The sequence below is a fragment of the Maniola jurtina genome, chromosome 13 (genome assembly GCF_905333055.1).
Source record: "Maniola jurtina chromosome 13, ilManJurt1.1, whole genome shotgun sequence".
NCBI lineage: Eukaryota > Metazoa > Arthropoda > Insecta > Lepidoptera > Nymphalidae > Maniola > Maniola jurtina.
Window position 1 is genome coordinate 1858419 of NC_060041.1, and position 16308 is coordinate 1874726.

General features: G+C 34.3%; 2 protein-coding genes and 1 long non-coding RNA gene across 5 annotated transcripts in view; 2 read left to right on the top strand and 1 right to left on the bottom strand.

The window, feature by feature from the left end:
- Positions 1 to 1104, top strand: part of LOC123871210 (carboxypeptidase D-like) — a 26714-nt gene extending 25610 nt beyond the window's left edge. For 2 of the 3 annotated variants that reach the window (XM_045914859.1, XM_045914861.1), the window contains exon 23: positions 313 to 1104. In XM_045914859.1, coding sequence (XP_045770815.1) covers positions 313 to 428 — 116 coding nt within the window. In that variant the 3' untranslated portion in view covers positions 429 to 1104. The remainder of the gene's footprint in view (positions 1 to 312) is intronic. The other variant, XM_045914860.1, reaches the window with a different exon arrangement.
- Positions 1 to 13565, bottom strand: part of LOC123871215 — a 14857-nt gene extending 1292 nt beyond the window's left edge. The window contains exons 1-2 of the long non-coding RNA XR_006797236.1: positions 13353 to 13565; positions 9889 to 9893 (exon numbers count right to left, since the gene is read on the bottom strand). This is a non-coding gene — a long non-coding RNA (uncharacterized LOC123871215). The remainder of the gene's footprint in view (positions 1 to 9888; positions 9894 to 13352) is intronic.
- Positions 3961 to 6163, top strand: LOC123871212 (uncharacterized protein KIAA2013 homolog). The gene has a single exon (XM_045914863.1). The coding sequence runs from the start codon at positions 4153 to 4155 to the stop codon at positions 6037 to 6039; it is 1887 nt and encodes a 628-aa protein (XP_045770819.1). The 5' UTR covers positions 3961 to 4152; the 3' UTR covers positions 6040 to 6163.
- Positions 13566 to 16308: the final 2743 nt, after the last annotated feature.

Genomic DNA, 16308 nt, shown 5'->3' on the forward strand with positions numbered 1-16308 from the left:
TAAAAATCTGTTTTAGAATGTACAGGTAAAAGCCCTTTCATATGATACCCCATTTGGTATAATTATCTTACTATGAAAATTTAAACACTTTTTTTTTTGTGATGTAACCACAAATTCACGTTTTTTGGATTTTTTCCTTTACTTGTGATATGAGACCTACCTTCCTGCCAAACATGATTCTAGGTCAACGTGAAAAACTGTAGGTTTTCTTGACAGACAAGATAAACGGACAGACCGACAACAAAATGATCCTATAAGCGTTTTTCCGTTTGAGGTACTGAACCCTAAAAATTAGTTTATTTCGTTTTGCAGATATAGTCCGAAAGCCTTACTACGATGAGGAAGAACTGCCTCCCACAGAAACAGATTCTGAAGAAGACATCGTACTTCTGAGCTCGGAGAAGAACTGGAAACATGAAGAAGAATAACATTGGTTTTTACACATTTTGAGGAGCTAGCGAACAAAAGTGTATTCGTCCCAGTGAATCATATAATAAACCTATTATAATGATGCCTTCAAATGAAGAGCGAATCTTCTTGACAGATTGGTGATCTTATACTCTTCCATCTTTATATTTCAGTCATCATACAAATAATGTGCACTTTTCCCCATGAGCTCCTCATTAAACTATCTAACTTAAAAACTTAAACTAACAAAGTACGTGGAGTTTACGTATTTTGGAAGACCCTCTATTTAATGAGGAATAAATTATTTTTGACATAGGCAAATAATGTATTGCATCTATAAATTGCCAAGAAACTAGCCCGTTTATGCGTGATGAAACTAGTAGGTATAAAATCATTGTTCTATCATCATTTATCACATTAGTTGTACTAAACATAGGTATTGCAATGATACTCGTTAGGCTGGTCGCCCATTGGCCTACCGCCTGAGCGATCACTTCTTTTCAGCTCTAAATATCTGAGTTTAACACTAGAAACACGGCAAAATCTCCCTACCTGAAAGATAGTTGCCGGTCAAATGACCGCACTCATCCATACTTAATATTATTAATGCGAAAGTGTGTCTGTCTGTCTGCTACCTTTTCACGGCCAAACAGTTTAACCGATTCTGGCGAAATCCGGTATAGAGTTAGCTTATAGCCCGGGGATGGACATAGGCTACTTTTTATCCCGGAAAATCAAAGAGTTCCCACGGGATTCCTAAAGACCCATCCGTTTAACCGATTTGTATGAAATTTGGTACATACCTAGGTAGCTTGCGTCCCTGTAATTGACATAGGTACTTTTTTATCCTAGAAAATCAAACAGTTCATACGGGATCTTTAAAAAACAAAATCCACGCGGACGAAGTCGCGGGCATCCTCTAGTATCATATTATTTCTTTACGTTCGCGCGTATTTTTCTCGCGGGTACGTGCGACTCCATACAATTTCCATATGCCACAAAATTCTGCGGATAAAATCGCGCGGTCAAGATTCAGTTACAATTACGAGGTTTGACAGTTCTAAATTAAATTAGAGTTGTCTGTCCTTTTCTTTCTACATTGGTAAGAAAAGGATGCGAATACTTTAAATTTTAGTTGCGCTCAAAATCAGTACCATTATGGCTAATTCCATTGTTTTGTATACAATCTGTGAACTAAATGAACAGATCTAAATATACTGTTATTCTTTGTACGCAGAAAGCATTATGAAAAGGATAGCAATATATAGATCTGTTATTTAAGTTTAGAGTTTAGAAATTGTACGAAAGAATTGACCATAATATGTGGCAAGCCAACTGAACTGACAATAATTTAGCCTAATAATATTATAATAAGGTACCTATATAGAGATTAATGTAATTTTGGAAACTGTTTTGGATTTAAATTAATGATAATAATAATCAGTCCTTCTTAAAACTTATGAATGAGGTTAGTGAATAAAAAAAAAACAATTCGATATCTTCGTCCAATTCATATTTTCAGTATTAGTTTTTTTTTAACAAATGGTATTATTTTGAAATTATATAAAACAAAAATAAATTCATCATGTCTTATACAATCGCAAAACATATTAAAGTGAAGACATATAAATGAAGTACACATTCCAAGTAATCGCATTTAATTTTACTTTCACAGATTTTATAAAACTAAGGTTTAATTTATATTTATTATTTTACACTTTTTTGTGATTTTCAACTTGAATGCAAATAAAATAGGATCCGATACATCGCATTTTAAAATCGATTTTTATTTTTAGAGCTGGTAACATGGTGATAATTCGAAATTATTTTGAACTGAAACCACTTTGTTCTGTTCCCATTTTTACGACCTACTTTCTATATTCCTACTTAACATATAATAATGAATTAACTATTTTTTACTAATAGTTATAAAAATAGAATTTTCAACATTTTGATGATACATTCATTGAATTATTTATTGTATGAATCTCGTGAAAAAAGCAATAAAACATATTTTCTAAGCAATATAATAGCGTAAGTTTTTAATTGTATAGAGTATACCCATTTAAAAATTTATAACAAAAATATTGAAAAATTATGTTTTTTGTAAAATATACAATTTATTTAGCTTATCTTTTTAAAAACGTACCTTATGGAAATTTTTGACTTTTAAAGATATTAATTAAACCTTTTAGACATAGATACTCTTTCTAGAATTAGATATTTGAAATCTATTTATTAAATAATATCAGAAATGTATTATTTCATTGGTGCTCTTTTGCCTTATATTTATAACATATTGAATGCAATATTGTGATAATTTAATTAGAATATTATACAGAATAAATAAATGATTAAAAAATCAATTGAGTAATTTTATTAATTCCTCATCACATTCTTCGCATACCTAATTTATTTCATAAACAGCTTTAGTTAAGCTCCCATATTATAGGTAGTTAATGTTCTCAGATTTTTTTTCCAAACCGATGGTAATCTCGATAAGCCACAAGATGCTTACATGAAATATAGATAAATATTTGAATTTCATCTAAGCTAAAGCTTTAGTGAGGCACATTCTCACTTCCAGGGTGTCTTGAAACGAGCAGCGTGCAGTAATCCAAGCAGAGAGCCAAGAATAGGCACCTTCTAGTTAAACGCGTCTCATCTTAGACCACATCATCACTTTCCATCAGGTGTGATTGTGGTCAAGCCCTTACCTATAGTGAATAAAAAAAAAAAATGTAGGTAGGTACTATCTCTAAAAAAATTATTACCCTATGTGGTGAATTTCAGTCTTACTAGCCTAATAATATGGTCTGGTCTCTGGACGTCATTGCCATTCAGAAGGCTTAGCTTAGTGTGTATGAAGTATGAACATTATATGGAACATATAGGTAAAATGCACGTCCCATGGTGCTTTTAAACGCTTCACGAGAGCAGGCCCTCAGACCTTCAGTAACAGCATTGGAGCTAAGCGGTGCTATGTATATCGTATACAGCAGATAAGCTGATAGCATTACGCTATAATTTGCATGGTTTTTGCTGCGATCCGTTGGATAATGTAGCACACGGTCTGCCTTCATTAATAATAATCGATAATAATAAAAATCGATTTCACATACAAAATCGATTCCATTTATTTCTTCTATAATGACGAGTAGCAACACTGAAAATGTTGAGTGTCGGAAAACTGTCACTGTCACGTTGTCTCTAGGGGATGGCAAGTGGCAAAAATATCGATATTTATATTCATTCAATCAATTAAGAATATTTAGAAATTTTTATAAGATTAAAAATGCGCCTGTGGACAGTTATCTGTTAAAAACATGTTATATTTTATGTTTACGATTACTGAAAAGTAAAACTAGTACTGCTTGATTGTTGCCAGAAGAACAGTTCTGTTGTAAGTGTTCCCCCGTTTATCTAGATTCTAAATATTTTGTTTTCTTATGTTGGTACCACCAAGTTTAATAATATATCGAGCTCAAAAATTTCAACTGTAATTTGTTATATTATTATCGATTGTTTCATTAAAATATCGATAATTTGATGTCGACATTGTTACATCCCTAGTTATCTCGTTTGACGTTTATCATTATCTTTTTGTGATTATTTATTTGTGAATTGTTAAAATAAATAATTCAATAGTTTTCGGCTGTTTACCATGACAATTTCCGCTCTTACGTGAGCACAACGACCCTAAAATCCGAAGCGTTTGTTAAAACAACTAATACTGGTGCGGCTATGGAAAGAACAAACAGTAACTTCAGCGATATGAGTCGTCGAGCCGGGGAGATCTTTAGGCGTATAAACAGAGTATTCGATGGTCCTTTGACAAGAAAGAAACTAGTTATCTTAATCCTCGTGTTAATATTCCTGTTACTTTACATCGGACCCACTATTTTGAACTCTCTGTTCAATTCGGAAGGCTCTTTGACGAGTAACCAAAATGTATGTCATCGGAACTTCTTGAACCCCTTTCAAGATGCTATTAGTGAGTACGACGCGTATTTAAGACTAGAATCAGCCGCTACGCTGTCTACGTTGAGCCACAATTATGTGCCTTATGTGGGTAATGGGTATGTAGGCATGGCGTTAGAACACGATTCGCATTTGAACATAAAACATGGAAGAACACTATCGTTGCCGCTGTACTACCACCCTCTGTATATAATAGACGATCTGGATATGAAGGAATCAACATTAGTCGACTACAAAAACGGTATTGTACATAGATTTCAATGTAGCAGTACAGGTATACATATTGCATATAAGTACTATACACACCGGACCATTCCATCGTTATTTGTTCAAGAAATTTTAATTAATAACCCATTAAATGTTGCAAAATCTTTCCATGTGACCACACCAAGGTTATCCGACTGGCCGACATCTGTGAAACAGACAATAAAAATTCACCAAGGAGTTGATAAGAAAGAGTATGAAGTTGTTACAGGCATGATCGCTTTACCCGAGAGTGAGAATGTATTAGCCGTGTCCGTTGTATGCAGAAAGATGAGTAATAATATCCAAGTCGAAGCTAGAGATGGTTTAGATTTGTTGATTTTTACTACAGTTCAATATAGTAAGCCTATAAAGAGGGCAGATTATGCAAAGCATAAGGACATAGTGGAGAAACAAGCGATAGATGAAATGGAAAAGGTTATAGCATTAACAGGAGATAGAGTCGCAGTAAGAAATTTGAGAGAGAATCATTCTAGAGTATGGCAAGGGCTATGGTACACAGGTTTCTATATATCAGACTCTAAGGCAGATGGTGTCATCAACGGAGACAGAATAAATGCTACAATATATGCCATCCTGTCCCAAGTACGAAGTTACGAACATGAAGAACACATTAAACTTGTGAGAAAATCGGAGATCCTCAGAACTTTAACGTACTCTGAAGGGTGTTATGAAGGACATTCTACGTTGGATGCATTTAATTTGTGGAAGCCACTAAACTCCTTAACGAATTTGGACTCTGTTGCAAGCGTGTGGCTCCTAACTTTAGAGAAGCAAGGCTGTCACAATTTGTTAAAAGCAGGAGCGAGTGGAGTCAATCAAGCGATGATTCTCAGTTTCGGGAGCTTCCGATTTAGCAACCAGCATCTTGAATACAACATTCATCCATCTAAACTACACAGAGACTTTTTATTCCGTCGAATCAACTACGGTAACATGACTCATGTGAATGTAAGCATAATTCTCCAAGAGGACAATAAGGCTGCCATATTTGTAGCTTTAGATAGGTCTGATAAAACTTATTATGCATGTGATGCGGGATGCCTCGACTCCCCAGTCCAATTAGGACCATACAGAAAGTATTTCCCGGTGAAACTTACAGAGCCTTTGACAGCTATATTGTATATAACAGCAGATAAGCAGCATATGGAAGATTTAAGGCACGCTATACATGTTAAGGAAGTTGTTGAAGCGCCAGCGCATGAAAATCATGTCATAGCGTTACATAGACATGGCCACAGCCTAGGTGGGCTCAACCCGCTATTTTGGGTTTCCATTATAGTTTTAATAGTTATGTTCCATTTGTTCTTGTGTAGGATAATAATGAATGAGTTTTGTGATAGTGGCGCAAATGTTAGCTACAAAAGGTTATATAACAAAGCATAAGACAGTGGTGATATAAAGTAGTTATTAAAAGGTGTTGTCACCAGCTTCAGTATTCATTGTTTGAATATTTTGCAATTATAAGTCGTATTGTAACTTTGGCTTACAGTATACACTGCCAAGTTTTACGTAATTAATTTCAGTCCACTAGGTGTATTTTATTTATTTATTTTATGCTTAAATACAGGATAGACTTAAAAACAAAGGAGTTTATGGTTTGTAAAAATCAAAACCCAGTCAAGTATGAGTCAAAGTCGCACACAAAGGGTTCTGTATCATCTTACAAGAAATAACACTTTAATTTAATTAATAACCATAAATTCGCATTTTTCGGATGTTTTCTTCACTTGTGCTATAAGACATTGCTATCTGCCAACTTTAATGATTCTAGGTCAATGGGAATAGATGAAGTCCTTGCCACAAATGAAACCTTTAATGACCACATCATGGGATTCTTTGTATCAAAATGGCTTTACCATATTGGTTACATATTCCAGCGCCCAGATCATTTCTTCTATTGCTTTTGTTTCTTTTTTAGTGGAAACTCTAGATGAATGTGCAAAAAATTGTTTCTTAATTCTTAGTAACTTATGATTTTTCCTTCAACCATCACATATTATATCAGTACCTATGATAATAGGTACAAAAAATCGGCCAAGTGCGAGTCGTAGCCCCACATAGAGGGTTCCATACCATTGTATAAGAAATAAGAGTAATTTTTTTTTTTAACTTTCATAGTGGTCATTTTTTGAAACTTTTATTATTTATTATGTTGTTATAGCGGTAATAGAAATCATATTCTGTGACAATTTCAACTCTGCCTATTACAGTTTACGAGATACAGCTTGATGACAGACGGACGCACGGACGGACGAACAGCAGAGTCATCAAGGGACCCTCCCTTTGGCAGACTTGGGAACCCTAAACATAATATTTCTTAATATTATATGAAACTAGATAAGCTTCAAAGTTAAATAAGATATCAACCAGTTGTATGTAAATATTGTTAAAATGTTTCTTGTAGCCTTGATCTCTTTCAAAATAATTTAGTGAAGAATATTACTTGTAAAAAAAAAAATACCTTCCCAATTAATGTCTGCAGTCTGTTATTTGCATACAATATTTTGAGAGCTATTAGTAGCTGAATAATAATAATTCACTGTATAAAACATCATTAACAGGGCTCTCTCCGTCACTCGCTTCATACAATCGTAGTTCCAATTTCATTTGAACATTAAGCAACCAAAGTCCATGAAATTTTGCAGACATATTCTAGAAACTAATATCTGTGTCTTTGGTTTTCCAGTTTCTAGAATATGTCTGCAAAATTTCATGGACTTTGGTTGCTTAATATTCAAATGAAATTGCAACTACGTTTATATGAAGCGAGTGACGAAGAGACCCCTCTATTACTTCAATATTTAATATTTTATTAATTGTACATATGCGTATATGTGTATGCTACATGAAAATCCAGGTAAGTATAGCTATTGTTATAAGATTGTGGTGTATTATATTTTTTCAATAAAATTGCAATCATAATGTTGAATAAATATTTAGTTTCATTTTCTCAGTTCTCTTTACAGCAATCAAAGGTGATTTTGATATGGATATATAAAACAAAATACGAATTACATTTTTAGTATAAATATATTTACAAAATATTACAAATAAGTTCACATATTGAAATATAATCAAATATATTTACAAAATATATTTATCTGCTTTAAAATCTTAAGGCACATTCACAGTTTACATATAGGTACAGTCAGCGTCTACTATGAGCTAGATTCTCGACAGACTACCTTAATTTAACGTCAGTAACACTATACTTAGGTTCAAAGGTTCAATGCACACCTGCAGAGTGAAGCCGAAGTGCAGCGTATTTTTTTAAACAATAGAACTTTTCTTTGCTTAGCCATAATGGCAACTACCGACGTGCCAGGAGTTATTCGAGTCTCCGTATTTTATTATGACTATACCAATTTCAACCATATGCCGAAATTCACTCTGTAGCTACGCTTTGGACCTTAGGCTGAGAACTATAGAGCGCACTTTGACTTTGTTCAGATTTAAGACACTGTTAAAATGAGACAGCGTTATTACCGCTGGCATAAATCTGTCTCGTTTTAACTGAACCTTAAGTGTAAGCTAAGCCAAAGTGCGCTCTATAGATTTCAACCTTAGTTGCTCAACTGTCGTCGTTTTGAAATAAAACGCTTATTCGCGCGAACTCTCTATTTCTTTCCTTTAGTCTATGATATTCAAATACGGCATACTGCTATATAACAGACTTTTTTGGTTCATGTTTCATCAATTATACTTCATCATGATCCAAAAAAAAACTATTGCTGGCTCACTACAGAGAATGGTCTCCTCTCAGAATGAGAAGGATACCCCATCAATTATTATTTATTTTAATTTAATTTCTACAGAATATCGACAGTGAACTGGCAATATAAAGGCCGGCGCACATATGGCGGAGCACAGCGCAGAGCATGCCCGCGAAGTTTTCTAATCGCCTGACACATTACGCGAATTTATTTCTACCAGAGAATCCGCGAGCACGCGCGGGACTGCGCGCGGTTGCGCGAGTATCCGCACGGATGCACAATTGATTTTAGATATTATTTCAATGTGGACAATGTCGATAATATCTTGACTGTGAAAAATGCTCTGCGCTGCGCTCCGCCATGTGCGCCGGCCCTTACAGTTATACTATTTCATAAGTCACAGTTATGTAGCTTGGAACAAACATTTGAACATCAATCATTGTATACCATCACTATTTAGCTGAAAGAAACAAGTTTTTTCATTCACCCTGTAAAGTTATTGATTGTGATAGTACCATAACATGGGCAATTTATCTTAGTTACCTAACCACTGTTATCATTTGAAAATTTTGTTGTTCAAGTGATTGTTATCTAAGATAATCTATATTTGGGAAGATTTGGCCCTTTAGCTTATACATTTTTCGATATCAGCTCATAGTACTCTGTAAACCTCATCAAATCATCAATCGTCCACACATAAATTTAACATGAAAAAACATGTAATCGAGAGAGAGACAACAAAATATTACTTTGTAGAAAACAATAAGCAATAATCACATAGTATAGAATAGACTTGTATAGACGTAACGGACCACCATGTTTTGAAGCATGCTCGTAGGTGTCGTTTTATCCAAAGGTGCATAAACACTCGTAAATATCTATGGACTCTGTGCTGTTTCGTGCATGTGTGCGACACGCCACACATGCAGTATAACAAGTACGAATTTATCTTCACTTTTTAAAATACGAAAATGTAGGTATGAACTTCACCTTCTGGAGTTTTGTAATAGGTATCTGTGCATTCTTAATTACAAAAAAAAAATACATTATAAAATGATTTTATTACAATGTCATATATTAAACAATATTATTTTAAGATTGCACAAACCGAATATATCACTTTAAACTCTCAAATAACAAGTGTAAATTAAAAATTTATAACACTCCCGACAAGTGAAGGTTACTAGAAAAGAGCTGATAACTTTCAATCGGCTGAACCGATTTTCTTGGATTATAACTAAAAACACTCTCGATCAAGCCACCTTTCAAACAAAAAAAAAACTAAATTAAAATCAGTTCATTAGTTTAGGAGCTACAATGCCACAGACATACACAGATACATATGTCAAACTTATAACACCCCTCTTTTTGGGTCGGGGGTTAAAAATGTCACTACATTACCTATTTTTATCAGTTATCACAGACATCCAATGATATTATAAAACTCCAGCTAAGCAAAGCTCATAAATTGTATTTTAAAAAGTGAAGATTGTACGCTTTTGTAAGTGGCCGTAGCAACACAGACTACATACATACATATATCCGTGACGTTTATGCACCTTTTGACACCTTCGAGCGTGCTTCTAAAAATGGCGTCCTGTTACAAGGGTTATTATAACCTATAGTCCTATACTTTTATTTTTTGACAGTTAATCTTTGTCACCAATTTTACATGAGAATTTAATTTATGTCCCTACCTATTATTTTAGATGGAATTCTAGTTTTGTTTATTGAGTATTTAAAACCGGTGAAATTAACAATATTATTATCATAATTACCTACTATTTTTGTTAGAAAGCTATTAAACTGAATTATTGTCAATAGCCTAAAAATATAAAAAAAATCTAACTACATTAAAGCCGTGGCACATGAACTTCAAAACCTTAAGCGCTAAATCAGAACAAAAAATGGCGGTGGAAGCCCGTATGATTTTTTAAACGACGGAATTTTCACACAAGGGTTTTAAAATGTTTTATAACGTTATAAGTACTTACAACAATTAAACTACAACAAATTTATCAAAACATGTTACATTGTTGTTGGTATGTAGATTTTATATTATTTCCCAATTTCGATCATGGTATCTGGTATATACTTAGTTAATTTAATTCATAATACAACAGTTTCTAATACATAATATTTTGTGTTGTATAATTAGTTCAGTCAATATGCAAATTGCCTCCGAAAAAAGACCTACCGTAATTTGACATAATGAATCATTAGGGGGGCATGTCTAGAGGTCACAGGAAAAATAAAAAGGTCGCGCTGATTGCTGATTTTGAGAAATTCAAAAAATGAATAAAAAAATTTTTTAAATGCTTTTTTCTTGGAAACTATTGGTTTTAGGAAAAAGTTTTTTAAATAAAAAATGTAGAGGGCATTGCGAACAATATTTTTTGTCATTGGAGTGACGTCATCCGACTTGAAATACAAAAAGTAGAGGGCGCTAATGGATCAAAAAAGTGTTTCAACGCTATTTTCGATAGGAAAAAATGATTTTTTTATAATAATGTAAATTGGAAAGTTGTTCGTCACAAAATTAGCTACAACTTTTATTTAAACAAAATTTTTATAAAACTACGACGTACGAGTAAACAGCTTGAACCGTTGGGTTCAGGAAACTTGATTTTTTAGAAATTCCAGAGCGAAATCAGGCAAGTCGGCTAGTTTTATTATAAAACCTTTTAAAACTTCTTTGTGGTAACTATAGTGCGCGACAGGTTAAAATGGCAACCGGGGTGGGGACGCCCGCACACCCGCACAACCCCCGCGCTAAAAAAAATATATTTTTTTATTCTTTTGTTTGTAAAAAATGGAAATATAGGCTTAACTCTTTTTTTTTTTTTTTTTTAATCGTAAAATCATAGAATAAATTAATCTTTTTTTCTTTTTTGTCAGCCCTAGCACAGACTACGGTCTATTTGGGCTGCAAAATTCCAAACACCAGTCTGTTTTTTATCTAGTGCTTTGGTCTATAAAAAATGGTGAAAAATGTTTCTCTTTAAATTAAGTCTATTACTAAATAAATAAACCCACTGCGGGTGACGTGCGGGTGTGCGGGGCGCTTTACCTACACCCCGATTTCCAGCTCAACCTGTCGCGTACTTATACTATTAAAATTGAGTTGTCAATAGACTTTATACTTTCTTAGTCGTTAATGTGATGAAAATCCATCCGTGTGAAGAGGCCCTTACAACTTATTACTAAATAAAGGAACTTAAAATAATAGTAAAGTAAACCAAGGTACGTAACAGAATGTTGTGGTACAAATGAATGTATGGCAAGCTAAGGGTGGCCACACACGGGCAGCTTGAAGTAGTCTTGGCTACACTCCTCCGGTGTATTATCGCATTGACATCTCGATAATGAAACTATGGGATAAGATGCCATACTGGAATTTGTACCCATAAAGGCGAGAGTGACTTAGGGTCGGCGCACATATGGCGGAGCGCAGCGCAGAGCATTTTTCACAGTCAAAGTATTATCGACATTGTCCTCATTGAAATAATATCTATAATCAATTGTGCAACCGTGCGGATACTCACGCATCCGCGCGCAGTCTCGCGCGTGCTCGCGCATTCTCTGATACAAATTCGCGTAATGTGTCACGCGATTAGAAAACTTCGCGGGCATGCACTGCGCTGCGCTCCGCCATATGTGCGCCGGCCCTTAGGGTCACTGTATGAACAACTGTGAATTTGTTTACTAGCATGTGACGTCACACGTGTCACGTGACCAGCGCGATCGCCACAACTTTAACTTTATCATCGACTTTAATTTTTAATACAGTAGATCTTTCGAAAAATATCAATGCAGTGTCCTTATTACGTAACAAAGAATAATTTAAAACGATTTCCAAAAATTAGTCAAATAGCCAATTCTGCTCAAGCAGTTGACAACGACCGCTTCAGTGGTCCGTATATGGCCACCCTAACATGGGCCGTATGTTTCAAACCACGCGGCTTTTACGGAACTATCAATCTTATTACTAACAACATAAAATCCATGTTAGATTGCCCCACATGATTGTGTGATCCTAATATAACAGCTACATCTATACATCACAATTAAAAAAGGAAACTACTCATTAAGAGGGGTCTCTCCGTCACTCGCTTCATACAAACGTAGTTCCAATTTCATTTGAATATTAAGCAACCAAAGTCCATGAAATTTTGCAGACATATTCTAGAAACTAATATCTATGTTTGTGGTTTTCTAGATATCTGTTAAAATATTCAATTTCAAAGTTACGCTGTCTTAAAAATTTACATACAAATCTTTGAGCCCCTGTAATTTTAAAACTACATATTTTTAGAAAAATCTAAAATACCACAGACACAGATATTAGTTTCTAGAATATGTCTGCAAAATTTCATGGACTTTGGTTGCTTAATATTCAAATGAAATTGGAACTACGATTGTATGAAGCGAGTGACGGAGAGAGCCCTGTTAAACGAATTGTGCACGTTTACGTAAGTCGCGCTAAACTTATCACACAGTTTTTACTGAGGTAATACGTGAATATAGTGCTATCGATGGTGCGTATACAAAACCTAAGTTAGTGGCCTAATACCTTAACGAAGAAAACCCGGTCAAGTGCGAGTCTCAGTCGCACACGAAGGGTTCTATATTATCGTACAAGAAATTGCACTTTTTAGTTTTCAAGATGACCATTTAAATATTTATTATTTGTTGTTATAGCGGCAATCTGCGAAAATTTCAATTCTCAGCCTATTACGATTCACGAGATGAAGCCTGCTGACAGATGGACGAACAGCGGAGGCTTTGTAATAGGGTTTCATTGGCAGCCTTCGCGTACGGAACCCTAAAAAACTCTGACCCTGAATAAAACTTTCTTTTCTAACTCTAGATGTCTCCATCGATTAACTGTATGAAGTAGGTATTTTTAGGCTGTGCTTCTAGTAGTTTAGCGCGATTTTTACAAAGTACCCTACAACGTCCTTTTAATATTTGCCTACTTACCTAAATAATTCAATTTCTTTGGATATCCGAAACTTGTGCAAAAAGTTGGGCAACGCCAATTGTTGTAATTTAAAAATAAATAAAGACTTGAGAAACAGATCTTACATGTTATATTAAAAAAAGTACTTAATTCTATACCGTACGTATTATTATTATGAATCAATATTATTACTTTTAAACATAAATATCAGTCAAGCGTAGAAATATGTAACTATGCACTATCCGCGGAATAAACTTAGTATAGCGCTTTCTATGTTACGTAATCCCAAACAAATGATAGAGTCAAAAATCTCAGTGGGCGGTAACCATTTTGAGCCACCAACCAACCACAAACATATTTCTAAAAAAACATTCGATATTCAATCTAGGACTTTGTCTGTGTTGGTGTTAACTGGCGGGCGTGCTCTGCTTTTTTTGTTAAAGCCGACTGGAAAGCGCTCTAAGGGGGTGCCGTGCATGTGTCGGCGAGCGCCGGCACAGACGGGGTCCATACTTGTATAGTTTAACTAACTTGTTACAGATAACTACAAACTTGACATTGACTAATCTTTGTAAAGCCAGACGAGAGAGAAAAAAAAAAATTAAATCTGAAAATGTTTTCAAAAAACATTCGAAATTCTATTAGAAAACATAATCTCGTTCGTGATTGGTTGATGTCTCAAAATGGTTAGAGCCCACTGAGATTTTTGTCTCTATCATTTGTATGGGACGTAACAGAGAGAGCGCTATACTAAGTTCATTCCGCAGATGGGGTATAGATTTAATTATGTGACAAGACAAAGGCTGAAAGCGCATCTCGCTCCAGCAATGTGCAGGATTGCAATTATGTACTTGCATTCATTACATAATAAATCGAATTTTTAAAACGAGTAGGAAATGCATTTTAAACCAGTGGTAGATGCATTTGACGATTCAAAGGTTGTATATTTGAATAAAAATATTTCTTTTCTACTCTATTCAACACATATTGGAGTGGAGTCTGAGCAAAGCTTTAAGTATTTTAAAGTAAACCACATTAACACAAATTTATGATGATCATCATTTTCTACAATCGCAATTGTTATAATTAGTTGAATTTATGACAATAGTAACAATCGGAATCGTACGAAACAATCGAAAAATATCTCGATTGTTTTGTGGAAGAGCGAGAGAATCTTTGATTCGATTGCAAAAATATCTCGATTGTGATTTTTTTTGATTATTGAAACATCTCGGAATCGAGCATCGCTAGCGCGTTTTACAATTACGAACATATATTTGATTTCACAAGCGTATTGCGAACAAAACATACTTATCTACTATATTTTATAGCCAAAAGAAATATATGTAAAAATACATATTAATTTTTCATATTAGTTTTTCATATAGAAATCGTATCGTAAAATAAATAATATAAATAATATATTTATAAAATATCAAATAAAGAAATATTATGCAGTATGCTTAACTAGAGATTACAAGTATCGCATACAATGTATATGCTTATGGTTTGAATTAAAAAATATCGACATTTTAATAAGGCACTACGTTCCGTAAACACCTATCATAGCGTCATAATAATCATGTTTGTTTTGCAAAATAATATTGTATAATTTTATGTTGCTGTCAAAACTCTTTTTAGGCTATATCTACTCTAGAATTATTTCAGCAGTTAAGTTATTTTGACCAGAAAAGAGTTTTAACTGCAACATTTACTTTTATATCAAATTGTATTAAAAAAAACTAATTCACAGTTTTCTTATCATAATTTAACACTTTGAACTATATTTTATATAACTTTATAATATACAAAGGTACAAAAAGTTGTTAATAATGTAGCACTTATAACGCGTATAAACTAAGAAAGACGTTTTATACTCTATCTGCGGAAAGAAGTTAGTATAGTGCTCTCTCTGTTACGTTATCCCATACAAATGACAGAGACAAAAATCTAAGTGGGCGTTAACCATTTTGAGTCAAAAACAAATTACAAATGAAACTATGTTTTCGAATTGAATTTCGAATGTTTTATGAAAACATTTCTGTGATTCGTTGGTAAATCAAAATGCTTAACGCCCACTGAGATTGTTGTCTCTGTCCTTTGTATAGGATCACGTAACAGAGAAAGCGCTATACTATTCTTTCTGCGGATAGAGTATACCTAGGTGGTCCCATAATGAATTGGCCTAGCTATGAAATAGTCAACAAAATGAAATGAAACCAATTTTATTTTTATATGTAATCTCCACTAATATAAACACACTTTTGAAATCTGAGAATTAACACCTCTAAACCTTCATAAAAGTGACTTCAATCTTTGTCTTCAAAATGACTAAAAACGGCCGCCTGCAACTCTTCATCGTTTGAAAATTTCCTTTCTCTTAAGCCCCGCTTTAAATTTGGAAACAAATAATAGTCTGATGGGGCCAGGCCTGGACTATACGGTGGATGTTCCAGTTCCGTGAACCCGCATTCACAAACTGCAGCCTTCGGAACACCGGAAGTGTGAACGGGTGCGTTGTCGTGGAGCAACAGGACGCTTTAAGACAACTTGCCTCTGCGCTTCTCCTTAATCGTGTCTCGCAGTTTATATAGTAATGAAGCATAATATTCGCCGTTTACGATTATATTACGTTTTTTAAATTCTACCATCAAAATCCCTTGAGAATCCCAATAGATTGTACACAAGACATTTTTGTTGGATTTTTGCACCTTTGCCTTACTAGATGGCTTTTCACCCTTGTAACACCATTCCATTGACTCGCGCTTGCTTTCTGGATCATGATATAAGACCATAGTTTCATCACCAGTAACTAGCCGCTCGATTACATTCTTTGGGTTTCGTCACAAAGACCTAAAAACTCGGCTGCACAGCGCACTCGCTCCTGTCTTTGGACAGCTGAAAGAAGTTTCGGAACTCATCTTGCACTAACTTTTTTCATACGAAGATGGTCATGGATTGCACGATGGATGGTAC